The 14,297-nt window shown below is 47.1% G+C and overlaps 1 protein-coding gene across 2 annotated transcripts in view; it reads left to right on the top strand.

The window, feature by feature from the left end:
- The window catches only part of TRIM3 (tripartite motif containing 3), a 306,160-nt gene that overhangs the window by 182,157 nt on the left and 109,706 nt on the right, over positions 1 to 14,297 (top strand). For both annotated transcript variants that reach the window (XM_085623533.1, XM_085623532.1), the window contains exon 5: positions 9,651 to 9,831. In XM_085623533.1, the coding sequence (XP_085479659.1) occupies positions 9,651 to 9,831 (181 nt within the window). The remainder of the gene's footprint in view (positions 1 to 9,650; positions 9,832 to 14,297) is intronic.

Genomic DNA, 14,297 nt, shown 5'->3' with positions numbered 1-14,297 from the left:
TGCACCTTTCTCTGATGTCTGCCTCTCACGGCCTCTGCTCCTCTTTCTTTGATGTCTGTATCTCACGGCCTCTGCACCTCTTTCTCTGATGTCTGCATCTCACAGCCTCTGCACCTCTTTCTCTGATGTCTGCATCTCACAGCCTCTGCTCCTCTTTCTTTGATGTCTGCCTCTCACGGCCTCTGCTCCTCTTTCTCTGATGTCTGCCTCTCACGGCCTCTGCTCCTCTTTCTCTGATGTCTGCCTCTCACGGCCTCTGCACCTCTTTAACTCTTTCTCTGATGTCTGCCTCTCACAGCCTCTGCACCTCTTTCTCTGATGTCTGCCTCTCACGGCCTCTGCACCTCTTTAACTCTTTCTCTGATGTCTGCCCCTCTTTCTCTGATGTCTGTATCTCACGGCCTCTGCTCCTCTTTCTCTGATGTCTGCCTCTCACAGCCTCTGCTCCTCTTTCTCTGATGTCTGTATCTCACAGCCTCTGCACCTCTTTCTCTGTCTGCATCTCATGGCCTCTGCACCTTTCTCTGATGTCTGCCTCTCACGGCCTCTGCACCTCTTTAACTCTTTCTCTGATGTCTGCCTCTCACGGCCTCTGCTCCTCTTTCTCTGATGTCTGTATCTCACAGCCTTTACACCTCTTTCTCTGATGTCTGCCTCTGCACCTCTTTCTCTGATGTCTGCATCTCACAGCCTCTGCTCCTCTTTCTCTGATGTCTGCCTCTCACGGCCTCTGCTCCTCTTTCTCTGATGTCTGCCTCTCACGGCCTCTGCTCCTCTTTCTCTGATGTCTGTATCTCACGGCCTCTGCACCTCTTTCTCTGATGTCTGCATCTCACAGTCTTGGCTCCTCTTTCTCTGATGTCTGCCTCTCACGGCCTCTGCTCCTCTTTCTCTGATGTCTGTATCTCACTGCCTCTGCTCCTCTTTCTCTGATGTCTGTATCTCACGGCCTCTGCACCTCTTTCTCTGATGTCTGTATCTCATGACCTTTGCACCTCTTTCTGTGATATCTGCATCTCACAGCCTCTGCTCCTCTTTCTCTGATGTCTGCCTCTCACGGCCTCTGCTCCTCTTTCTCTGATGTCTGCCTCTCACGGCCTCTGCTCCTCTTCCTCTGATGTCTGCCTCTCACGGCCTCTGCTCCTCTTTCTCTGATTTCTGTATCTCACGGCCTCTGCACCTCTTTCTCTGATGTCTGCATCTCACAGCCTCTGCTCCTCTTTCTCTGATGTCTGCCTCTCACGGCCTCTGCACCTCTTTAACTCTTTCTCTGATGTCTGCCCCTCTTTCTCTGATGTCTGCCTCTCACGGCCTCTGCTCCTCTTTCTCTGATGTCTGCCTCTCACAGCCTCTGCTCCTCTTTCTCTGATGTCTGTATCTCACAGCCTCTGCACCTCTTTCTCTGTCTGCATCTCATGGCCTCTGCACCTTTCTCTGATGTCTGCCTCTCACGGCCTCTGCACCTCTTTAACTCTTTCTCTGATGTCTGCCTCTCACGGCCTCTGCTCCTCTTTCTCTGATGTCTGTATCTCACAGCCTTTACACCTCTTTCTCTGATGTCTGTATCTCATGACCTTTGCACCTCTTTCTGTGATATCTGCATCTCACAGCCTCTGCTCCTCTTTCTCTGATGTCTGTATCTTACAGCCTCTGCACCTCTTTCTCTGATGTCTGCCTCTCACGGCCTCTGCTCCTCTTTCTCTGATGTCTGCCTCTCACGGCCTCTGCTCCTCTTCCTCTGATGTCAGCCTCTCACGGCCTCTGCTCCTCTTTCTCTGATTTCTGTATCTCACGGCCTCTGCACCTCTTTCTCTGATGTCTGCATCTCACAGCCTCTGCTCCTCTTTCTCTGATGTCTGCCTCTCACGGCCTCTGCACCTCTTTAACTCTTTCTCTGATGTCTGCCCCTCTTTCTCTGATGTCTGCCTCTCACGGCCTCTGCTCCTCTTTCTCTGATGTCTGTATCTCACAGCCTCTGCACCTCTTTCTCTGTCTGCATCTCATGGACTCTGCACCTTTCTCTGATGTCTGCCTCTCACGGCCTCTGCACCTCTTTAACTCTTTCTCTGATGTCTGCCTCTCACGGCCTCTGCTCCTCTTTCTCTGATGTCTGTATCTCACGGCCTCTGCACCTCTTTCTCTGATGTCTGCATCTCACAGCCTCTGCTCCTCTTTCTCTGATGTCTGCCTCTCACGGCCTCTGCTCCTCTTTCTCTGATGTCTGTATCTCACGGCCTCTGCACCTCTTTCTCTGATGTCTGCATCTCACAGTCTTGGCTCCTCTTTCTCTGATTTCTGCCTCTCACGGCCTCTGCTCCTCTTTCTCTGATTTCTGCCTCTCACGGCCTCTGCTCCTCTTTCTCTGATGTCTGCATCTCACAGCCTCTGCTCCTCTTTCTCTGATGTCTGCCTCTCACGGCCTCTGCTCCTCTTTCTCTGATGTCTGTATCTCACGGCCTCTGCACCTCTTTCTCTGATGTCTGCATCTCACAGCCTCTGCTCCTCTTTTTCTGATGTCTGCATCTCACAGCCTCTGCTCCTCTTTCTCTGATGTCTGCCTCTCACGGCCTCTGCACCTCTTTCTCTGATGTCTGCATCTCACAGTCTTGGCTCCTCTTTCTCTGATTTCTGCCTCTCACGGCCTCTGCTCCTCTTACTCTGATGTCTGCATCTCACAGCCTCTGCTCCTCTTTCTCTGATGTCTGCCTCTCACAGCCTCTGCACCTCTTTCTCTGATGTCTGCCTCTCACAGCCTCTGCACCTCTTTCTCTGATGTCTGCCTCTCACAGCCTCTGCACCTCTTTCACTGATGTCTGTATATCACAGCCTCTGCACCTCTTTCTCTGATTTCTGTATCTCACGGCCTCTGCACCTCTTTAACTCTTTCTCTGATGTCTGCCCCTCTTTCTCTGATGTCTGTATCTCACGGCCTCTGCTCCTCTTTCTCTGATGTCTGCCTCTCACAGCCTCTGCTCCTCTTTCTCTGATGTCTGTATCTCACAGCCTCTGCACCTCTTTCTCTGTCTGCATCTCATGGCCTCTGCACCTTTCTCTGATGTCTGCCTCTCACGGCCTCTGCACCTCTTTCTCTGATGTCTGCATCTCACAGTCTTGGCTCCTCTTTCTCTGATGTCTGCCTCTCACGGCCTCTGCTCCTCTTTCTCTGATGTCTGTATCTCACGGCCTCTGCTCCTCTTTCTCTGATGTCTGTATCTCACGGCCTCTGCACCTCTTTCTCTGATGTCTGCATCTCACAGCCTCTGCTCCTCTTTCTCTGATGTCTGCATCTCACAGCCTCTGCTCCTCTTTCTCTGATGTCTGCCTCTCACGGCCTCTGCACCTCTTTCTCTGATGTCTGCCCCTCTTTCTCTGATGTCTGTATCTCACGGCCTCTGCTCCTCTTTCTCTGATGTATGCCTCTCACAGCCTCTGCTCCTCTTTCTCTGATGTCTGTATCTCACAGCCTCTGCACCTCTTTCACTGATGTCTGTATCTCACAGCCTCTGCACCTCTTTCTCTGTCTGCATCTCATGGCCTCTGCACCTTTCTCTGATGTCTGCCTCTCACGGCCTCTGCACCTCTTTAACTCTTTCTCTGATGTCTGCCTCTCACGGCCTCTGCTCCTCTTTCTCTGATGTCTGCCTCTCACAGCCTCTGCTCCTCTTTCTCTGATGTCTGTATCTCACGGCCTCTGCACCTCTTTCTCTGATGTCTGCATCTCACAGCCTCTGCTCCTCTTTCTCTGATGTCTGCCTCTCATGGCCTCTGCTCCTCTTTCTCTGATGTCTGTATCTCACAGCCTTTACACCTCTTTCTCTGATGTCTGCCTCTGCTCCTTTTTCTCTGATGTCTGTATCTCACGGCCTCTGCACCTCTTTCTCTGATGTCTGCATCTCACAGCCTCTGCTCCTCTTTCTCTGATGTCTGCCTCTCACGGCCTCTGCTCCTCTTTCTCTGATGTCTGTATCTCACGGCCTCTGCACCTCTTTCTCTGATGTCTGCATCTCACAGTCTTGGCTCCTCTTTCTCTGATTTCTGCCTCTCACGGCCTCTGCTCCTCTTTCTCTGATTTCTGCCTCTCACGGCCTCTGCTCCTCTTTCTCTGATGTCTGCATCTCACAGCCTCTGCTCCTCTTTCTCTGATGTCTGCATCTCACAGCCTCTGCTCCTCTTTCAATGATGTCTGTATCTTACAGCCTCTGCACCTCTTTCTCTGATGTCTGTATCTCACAGCCTCTGCACCTCTTTCTCTGATGTCTGCATCTCACGGCCTCTGCTCCTCCCTTCGCTGTCTGTCACAGAACCTTTGCTCCTCGACTGTCTTTTTTCGTAGGCGCTATTCCTCACATCTTATGTCTGATTCTCCCAAACTCTGCCCCTTCCTTGTCTCGCGCAGCCTGTCTAGTATTTGTTACCTCTGAACTGTGCAGACTCTGCCTAGTCTTTGTTACTCAGTCAGACAGCCTGCGTACAGTGCTTATTACCCTCTGAATCTCACACCCTGTGCCCCAACTGTGTTCCTCTTGGAATCTTTAAACCTGTGCCCTGTCTGTTACTCTCTGAATCTCACACCCTGTGCCCTAACTTTGTTACTCTGCGACTCTTTAAACCTGTGCCCCGTCTTTGTTACTCTCGGAATCTCACAGCCTGTGCAGCCTATGACCAATCTCACAGCCTGTGCAAACCTGTGCCCCGTCTTTGTTACTCTCTGAATTGTGCAGCCTATGACCAATCTTTGTTACTGTCTGCATCTTTAAATGTGCACCCAGACTTTGTTATTCTCAGACTGATGCAGCCTGTGCCCATTGTTTGTTACTCTCTGCATCTTGTAGCCTGGGCTCAGTTTTATTCTCATAGCCACCTGTGCCCAATGTTTGTTGCTCTCTGAAACTCAAGCCTTTGCACAGTCTTGGTTACTCTCAGACTTGTGCAGCCTGTCCCTGTTTGCTACTCTGAATCATGCAGCCTGGGCTCAATCTTAGTTACTCTCTGAATCCTGCAGCCTGGGCTCAGTCTTTGTTACTCTCTGAATCTTGCAGCCTGGGCTCAGTCTTTGTTACTCTCTGAATCCTGCAGCCAGGGCTCAGTCTTTGTTACTCTCTAAATCCTGCAGCCTGGGCTCAGTCTTTGTTACTCTCTGAATCCTGCAGCCTGGGCTCAGTCTTTGTTACTCTCTGAATCCTGCAGCCTGGGCTCAGTCTTTGTTACTCTCTAAATCTTGTAGGCTGGGCTCAGTCTTTGTTACTCTCTGAATCTTGCAGCCTGTGCTCAGTCTTTGTTACTCTCTGAATCTTGCAGCCTGGGCTCAGTCTTTGTTACTCTCTGAATATTGCAGCCTGGGCTCAGTCTTTGTTACTCTCTGAATCTTGCAGCCTGGGCTCAGTCTTTGTTGTTCTCTGAATCTTGTAGCCTGGGCTCAGTTTTATTCTCATGGCCTGTGCCCAGTCTTTGTTGCTCTCTGAATCTCAAGCCTTTGCACAGTCTTTGTTACTCTCAGACTTGTGCAGCCTGTCCCTGTTTGCTACTCTGAATCCTGCAGCCTGGGCTCTGTCTTAGTTCCTCTCCGAATGCTGCAGCCTGGGCTCAGTCTTTGTTACTCTCTGAATCCTGCAGCCTACGCTCAGTCTTTGTTACTCTCTGAATCTTGCAGCCATGGCTCAGTCTTTGTTACTCTCTAAATCTTGTAGGCTGGGCTCAGTCTTTGTTACTCTCTGAATCTTGCAGCCTGGGCTCAGTCTTTGTTACTCTCTGAATCTTGCAGCCTGGGCTCGGTCTTTGTTACTCTCTGAGTCTTACAGCCTGGGCTCCGTCTTTGTTATTCTCTGAATCTTGTAGCCTGGGCTCCGTTTTATTCTCCTGGCCTGTGCCCAGTCTTTGTTGCTCTCAGACTTGTGCAGCCTGTCCCTGTTTGCTACTCTGAATCCTGCAGCCTGGGCTCACTCTTTGTTGCTCACTGAAGCTTGCAGCCTGGGCTCAATCTTTGTTGCTCTCTGAATCTTGCAGCCTGGGCTTAGTCTGTTACTCTCTGAATCTTGCAGCCTGGGCTCAGTCTTTGTTACTCTCTGAATCCTGCAGCCAGGGCTCAGTCTTTGTTACTCTCTGAATCCTGCAGCCAGGGCTCAGTCTTTGTTACTCTCTGAATCCTGCAGCCTGGGCTCAGTCGTCTTTGTTACTCTCTAAATCCTGCAGCCTGGGCTCAGTCTTTGTTACTCTCTAAATCTTGTAGCCTGGGCTCAGTCTTTGTTACTCTCTGGATCTTGCAGCCTGGGCTCAGTCTTTGTTACTCTCTGAATCTTGCAGCCTAGGCTCAGTCTTTGTTACTCTCTGAATCTTGCTGCCTGGGATCAGTCTTTGTTACACTCTGAATCTTCCAGCCTGGACTCAATCTTTGTTACTCTCTGAATCTTGCAGCCTGGGCTCAATTTGTGTTGCTCTCTGAAGCTTGCAGCCTAGGCTCAATCTGTGTTGCTCTCTGAATCTTGCAGCCTTGGCTTAGTCTTTGTTACTCTCTGAATCTTGCAGCCTGGGCTCAGTCTTTGTTGCTCACTGAATCTTGCAGCCTGGGCTCAATCTTAGTTACTCTCTGAATCTTGCAGCCTGGGCTCAGTCTTTGTTGTTCTCTGAATCTTGTAGCCTGGGCTCAGTTTTATTCTCATGGCCTGTGCCCAGTCTTTGTTGCTCTCTGAATCTCAAGCCTTTGCACAATCTTTATTACTCTCAAACTTGTGCAGCCTGTCCCTGTTTGCTACTCTGAATCCTGCAGCCTGGGCTCACTCTTTGTTACTCTCTAAATCTTGCAGCCGAGGCTCAGTCTTTGTTACTCACTGAATCTTGCAGCCGGGGCTCAGTCTTTGTTACTCTCTGAATCTTGCAGCCTGGGCTCAGTCTTTGTTGTTCTCTGAATCTTGTAGCCTGGGCTCAGTTTTATTCTCATGGCCTGTGCCCAGTCTCTGTTGCTCTCTGAATCTCAAGCCTTTGCACAATCTTTGTTACTCTCGAACTTGTGCAGCCTGTTCCTGTTTGCTACTCTGAATCCTGCAGCCTGGGCTCACTCTTTGTTGCTTACTGAATCTTGCAGCCTGGGCTCAATCTTTGTTACTTTCTAAATCTTGCAGCCTGGGCTCAGTCTTTGTTACTCTCTGAATCTTGCTGCCTGGGATCAGTCTTTGTTACACTCTGAATCTTCCAGCCTGGGCTCAATATTTGTTACTCCTGAATCTTGCAGCCTGGGCTCAGTCTTTGTTGCTCACTGAAGCTTGCAGCATGGGCTCAATCTTTGTTGCTCTCTGAATCTTGCAGCCTTGGCTTAGTCTTTGTTACACTCTGAATCTTGCAGCCTGGGCTCAGTCTTTGTTGCTCACTGAAGCTTGCAGCCTGGGCTCAGTCTGTGTTGCTCACTGAATCTTGCAGCCTTGGCTCAGTCTTTGTTGCTCCTTGATTCTTTTGGTCTGTGCCCAGTCTCTGTTACTGAGTTGTGCCACCTTTGCCTAGTCTTTGTCACTTTCCAAATCTTTAAGCCTGCACCCAGTCTTTGTCACTCTCTGAATCTCATGCCTTGCGCACACACTTTGTTACTCTCTGAATATCGCAGGCTTTACACAGTTGTTTTGCAGCCTGGGCTCAGTCTTGTTAATGTGTCAATCTCAAGGCATGTGACCGTCTTTATGGTTCTCTGAAGCTCGTGCTTTTCCACTAGTCTTTATTACTCTTAGACTTGTGCAGCTCATGCCCAATGTTTAATAGTCTCCGAACCCTGCAGCCTGTGCCCAGTTCTTTGTAACTCTCTGAATCTTGAAACCTGCTCCTAGCCTTTGTTACTCTCTGAATCTTAAAACATATTCCCAGCCTTTGTTACTCTCTGAATCTTGAAACCTGCTCCAAGCTCTTGTTACTCACTGAATCTCCCCGTCTGTGTCCTTTTCTTCCTTATTTCCTGAATATGACAAAGACGCTAGTACAATTAAGGCTTCATGCTCTTCCACAATACCCAAGTATAGCCAAAGGTTCCCTTCGGTATCTCAGGACCCTCCCTTTGGTAGCATTTGCCGGGCTTCAGGCTTAAACTAAAAAAGGGGTATCTGGAGCCAACAGCCTAAAACAATACAGAGAAGAGATAAAGAAGTTAATATCCAGAAAGTTAAGCAAATATAAAACATTTAAATGCCAGGCCGACTGACAATTGGAGATTTGCAGATAAATATTAAGTAAATGATTATCATAAATAGGTATGAATCAAAAGCATCAAAAATTAGCCAGCTGGGAAAACAATTCCCTAACTGTTTATCTATCTCTATCTCTCTCTCTCTATTCACTGGAAAAATCAAAGGTTAAAGTGGCTTTATTGTTAAGTAACTATGCCAGTTGCAACATTATGTGTTAAACTGAAACAATGCTGAAATTTACCAGTTCTAGTTAACTGAAGTAGCTATAACTCGGGCCCCCTTAACGAAGCAATAATAATGAGCAGCACCAAACAATCTTTTATTATTCATTGTCACGCAAATGTTTTGATGTTGTGGGTGCGTGGGTGTAACCTGTGAGGTCATAAGCAGTGCATGCAGGGGTGCAAGTTCTAGTTCACTTTGTAAACTATAATTAGTGAATTTCAGTGGTTTTTTTTGGGTGGAGGGTTTAAGTGATAGTTTTTATATAATTATATTATGTCACTTAACCTTTGCTTTTTCAGTGAATTACTAGTTTTTTAAACCTGAAGTAAAATGCCATTACTATACCAAACTATAGCGTCACTTTAACAGTTTTTTTCCTGTGATTTGCTATCCTTTTTTCCAAAAGCAGTAACATATTACCATATCTGTCACTGTGACCTTTAGTTTCTTTCAGTTAATTTTTGGAGTTTTTTTTTATCATAGTCCCCCAAACTCTGTCGCTGAGCATAGATTTTGACCAAGCGTTAGAAAGCTTTGGATACAGGGCCTGCCTTCTGTCTAGGTCCTGTACGCAACCCCTCGTGGGCAGCCAGTGACCCACCGCGCATGTCCTTCAGCCTTGCTTGGCGTTGCTTTGGCCACAGGGCCTGTCCCGTGGCCTGAACATATATCCCCAGCAAGAGGCCAAGCCCCTGCCACGCACACCCTTCAGGTGTGGGTGGTGGTGGCTTGGCCGCAGGGCCTGGCCATTAAACAGCTGCTCACAGGCGGACAACGCCCTGTTGTTGGCCACACTCCCCCACCCCCACAGTCACACTTTGCCTTAGTAGATGCAAACTCTCTGCACTTTTTTACGGTCTGCATTCAGATTGCAGTTCTCTTTTGTACTCAGACACAGGAGGCCTCTGGTAAGATGCTCCACTAAGGTAGCAGCAACAATTTATCAGCCACGAATTTACACCCAGTCGCTGAACATTTGTACCCCCACCTTCTTGCTCTGACTGTAAAAAACTTCTCTTCTGCTGTGCCCCACACCTGTCTTGAGCTATGGGCAAGCTGCACATCTCGTTCTGCTGCACAAATTTGCAAAAACAAAGCTGATTGAAGAAATGCTTACATTGATCTTGGCCACTGTTGTTTGCCCACTGTTCCCTTTTTAGAAAGAGATCAGCTGTAGGCTGACATGAATACAAGCATCCCACCCATCACATTTCTGTTCTCCTCCGTACTGCGGGTAGATTCATTTCTTGCTTCTCTCCGCAGGCTCCCGCAGCTGACGTGCTCCATAGCTCTGGTCACTGAGATCAGTAAGCAGCTGATTGACCGTAAGAATGATGCCATCTCCGAGATCAGCGGCACTTTCGAAGACCTAGAAAAGGCACTGCACCAGCGGAAGAACACATTGATTCATGATCTGGAGGCTATCTGTGGTGCCAAGCACAAGGTAGGCACACATTTATACACCTCCGTAGGTGTATTTGCAGCTGCAGACTGAGTTGGCAGCTGCAACGTATGTTTAAAAGGCAAACTGAGCAGTACTGATTGTGTAAACCAGGCACGCTGAGCAGGACTGATTGTGTAAACAAGGCAGACTGATTAGTGCTGATTGTGTAAACAAGGCAGACTGAGCAGTACTGATTGTGTAAACAAGGCAGACTGAGCAGTACTGATTGTGTAGATGAGGCATGCTGAGTAGTGATGATTGTGTAAACAAGGCAGACTGAGCAGTACTGATTGCGTAAACAAGGCAGACTGGACAGTACTGATTGTGTAAAAAGACACGCTGAGTAGTGCTGATTGTGTAAACAAGGCAGACTGAGCAGTACTGATTGTGTAAACAGGGCAAACTGAGCAGTATTGATTATGTAAATTTGAGCAGATTCAGCAGGACTGATTGTGTAGATGAGGCATGCTGAGTAGCGATGATTGTGTAAACAAGGCAGACTGAGCAGTACTGATTGCGTAAACAAGGCAGACTGGACAGTACTGATTCTGTAAACAAGGCAGACTGAGCAGTACTGATTGTGTAGATGAGGCATGCTGAGTAGTGATGATTGTGTAAACAAGGCAGACTGAGCAGTACTGATTGTGTAAACAGGGCAAACTGAGCAGTATTGATTATATAAATTTGAGCAGATTGAGCAGGACTGATTGTGTAGATGAGGCATGCTGAGTAGTGCTGATTGTAAACAAGGCAGACTGAGCAGTACTGATTGTGTAAACAGGGCAAACTGAGCAGTATTGATTATGTAAATTTGAGCAGATTGAGCAGGACTGATTGTGTAGATGAGGCATGCTGAGTAGTGATGATTGTGTAAACAAGGCAGACTGGACAGTACTGATTGTGTAAACAAGACACGCTGAGTAGTGCTGATTGTGTAAACAAGACACGCTGAGTAGTGCTGATTGTGTAAACAAGGCAGACTGAGCAGTATTATGTAAATTTGAGCAGATTGAGCAGGACTGACTGCGTAAACAGGGCTTATTGAGCAGGACTGATTGTGTAAACAAGGCAGACTAATAAGTGCTGATTGTTTGAACAAGGCAGACTGAGCAGTACTGATTGTGTAAACAAGGCAGACTGCTCAGTACTGTGAATAAACAAGGCTGGATGAGTAGTGCTGATTGTGTAAACAGAGCAGACGTAGCAGTATTGATTGTGTAAACAATGCAGACTGAGTAGGACAAATTGCGTAAACAAGGCAGCTTGAGCAGTACTGATTGTGTAAATGAGGCACGCCGGGTATTGATTGTGTAAACAAGGCAGATTGAGCAGTACTGATTGTGTAAACAAGGCAGACTGCTCAGGATTGATTGTATAAACAAGGCATGCTTAGTAGTACTGATTGTGTAAACAGGGCAGATTGAACAGTATTGATTATGTAAATTTGAGGTGATTGAGCAGAACTGATTGCGTAAACAGGGCATATTGAGCAGGACTGATTGTGTAGACAAGGAAGACTTCACAGTACTGATTGTGTAAATAAGGCAGACTTCACAGTACTGATTGTGTAAATAAGGCAGACTGGGCAGGACTGATTGTGTAAACAAGGCAGACTGAGCAGTACTGATTGCGTCAACAAGGCAGATTGAGCATGACTGTGTAAACAAGGCAGACGAGCAGGACTGATTGTATAAACAAGGCAGACTGCTCAGGACTGATTTTGTAAACAAGGCACGATGAGCAGTAAAGGCACGCTGAGAAGTGCTGATTGCGTAAACAATTATTTTACAGGAACAACTGTCCCTAACAAGGAAACAATTTGAGAAAATGTATATAGAGATACAATGATGTCTATATTTATCTGTACAACTGGACATGATTGTTTAATGTCAGAAACAACATACAAGTGGGAACATATACAACATTAGAAAAAGAGTACTCAGGCATTTGGAGTAGCATGGCCAAAAACACAATTCACTAGTTAGGCCAACAAAAATAAATTGTGACACCCTAGCACATAGTTATGATGGTTATAAGGTTGTGTCAGAGTGTGAGAAGTCGACGTTTCGATCCCTTTAACACAATACTGGGATCATCTTCAGGGCAAGACTATTGGTGCCTGAGACAGATTCCTGTTAAAGTCTGAAAGAAGAAAGAGGGGAGAGGGAAGGAGGGGGAACATGGGAATACATTATTTGAATAGGCATGAGGAAGATCCGTTATTACTACTCAACGAGTCTCTGAAACGTTAAAGTCATGCTCGGTGAGCTCAAAAAAATCTGCAGTTTGCGCAACAATGGAGCAATATTCAGCAAGCATTGGAATTGGATGTGAGGCATGCTTAAAAGGTGGCATACGCATTGCTGGACAATTGTATTCTCAGGTAATTCTAGAAAATGAGCCGAGAGTTGAAAAACACATGCACTAGCATTCGAATGTTCAGTGAAATAAGTTGAAGTGGCAAGTCCTGAATATCAGATTGTGTAACTAACAATTAGTGGAGACAGCTTGATCATGGGACTCTCGCAGGAGCAGGTGAGGTATTGTGGTCAGACAGTGCTGTTGGTTGGTTAGAACAATTAGTTTACAAACCACTGGTCTATATTAGGCAGTAGTGCTCAAGGAAAAAGCTGTGTTTGCGGGCGAGGAATGCCATGGCTCATAAGCGATGGAAGGAGCATCCTGGATGCGGTCTAGGTGACCAGAATAGGCGGTAGCGGTCAAGCAATTGATCTGCGTTATGGGCAAGAGCGGCGCTCAAGAGAGTAGTGCCAGCGCTGTGGGGGATAAGTGAGATTTTATTTTAGAGAGAGCTGGGGGATAAAACGGATGCAAGCAAATTTAGGACAGTGATTAAAGTACATACCCCTAGGGCGAGGTCATGCTGACCGGAATAGGCAGTTGCAGTCAAGGAAATGATCCATGGTCCAGATAAGGAAAGCAGCGCTCCAAGCAAAGGAACAAGCGCTACTGGGAGAAGTCAAGGGCGTTAAAGTATCGGTATCAATTAGCCATCTTTATAAGAAGTGCGAGCCCTACGTGCACGATGATCCTTACCTTGGTCGGTGTGAGTGACTTCCTTAGTTGGTGATGGTGTTCACGCACTGCGAGGCACGGGAATGGCGAGTGCGAGAAGCGACTTAGGGCAAGAGGGGTCAGATGACACTGACGTGATGACGTAGATAAGGCATGTCGGTGTAAAGTGCATAGTGAGTAGTCCAGTAGTGCGGCCATATTGGAACGGGGTAGTGGAGGAGGGGCTATTGAGATGTTTCAGAAGATGTATTGGATAAAACATAGAGAAGTTGAAAAAAGATCACGTTAGATAAAAATAAATAGAAAAGTGAATGCTGCAAACAGTCATCTACGATTTTCAATATCAATGAAACATGTTACTTAGGGGATTGCTAGCAATACGGACTGTGAGAAAATTGCAATGATTCAGCAAACCAACTGCTGTAAGAGAGCATGTGCTTATGTCACAGTTATGGTCGTCCTGTGTGATATTAGCAAAAACATAGTATGCAGAGGCTGTATTTACATATATGAACCAGTTGTGGTAATTCAATATGATGGGCACGTTCTTAGAGGTTCATATGAGGGTCGTCTATATGCAAGTGGTCCAGTCCTCCATCCGGTTTAGCCCTGTGTATGGTCTCTTGGTGCGAAGGATCCATTAAAGTTCCTCCTTATTAAGGATTTGCTTGATTTCCGCACCTCTGGGTTGTGGTTTAACCACACTGATGACTTGCCAACAGATATTGTCCTCTGTATGTCCCTTTAAGGGGAAGTTGTCCACAAGCGGAGCGTTGGGGACGGCTTCGATGTTGACAGATGCAAATCCATACTTTTTGAGCCATTTGGCCAATGTAGATCAGTTTACAGTGACAAAACAATGGCATAAATCACATTGGAAGTGTTAGAATTAGAAAACTGTTCCAGAGAAATTCTGATGGCATCAAACACAAATTCTTTGCTTTCAATAGGGAACTGGCATACAACACAATTACCACATTTAGAGTGGCCAATTAGTGGGGGAAGGTCCCAGAGATTGAGTGTCTGTGTTGTTTTCTTCAGCGGGAGACAAACCCTGACCGAATGGTTTTTAATGTTCCTATTTTTGCGAAATGCAAAAAGGGGGTGTTCCAGATTGAAGTCACCAGCATTTAATGTTGGCCAGTGTTTAAGGATACATTTCTAAACTTTGTTAGATATGGGTGAGAAAGCGGTCACACATACTAAGCGGTTATGGGTATCCTTTTTTAGGTCTCGCCTGACCCAGCGCATGCGCTGGTCTGGTGAGACTTATTGAGAGGGCTCCAAAAAGTGCTACCAGGCCAGCCTAGAGCTACAGTGCATGTGTGGGGGCGCGCGCAACGCGCTTTACCGCGATCACTTTCACTGTCGCGGCCGCTTTGCATAGCCAATAGGTCTCGCTTTTGGGACCTTATAAGTATTTAGTTATG

The sequence above is a fragment of the Triturus cristatus genome, chromosome 8 (assembly GCF_964204655.1).
Source record: "Triturus cristatus chromosome 8, aTriCri1.1, whole genome shotgun sequence".
Taxonomy (NCBI): Eukaryota; Metazoa; Chordata; class Amphibia; order Caudata; family Salamandridae; genus Triturus; species Triturus cristatus.
Note: the sequence above shows the minus strand (reverse complement) of the source record. Positions and strands in the feature narration are given on the sequence as shown.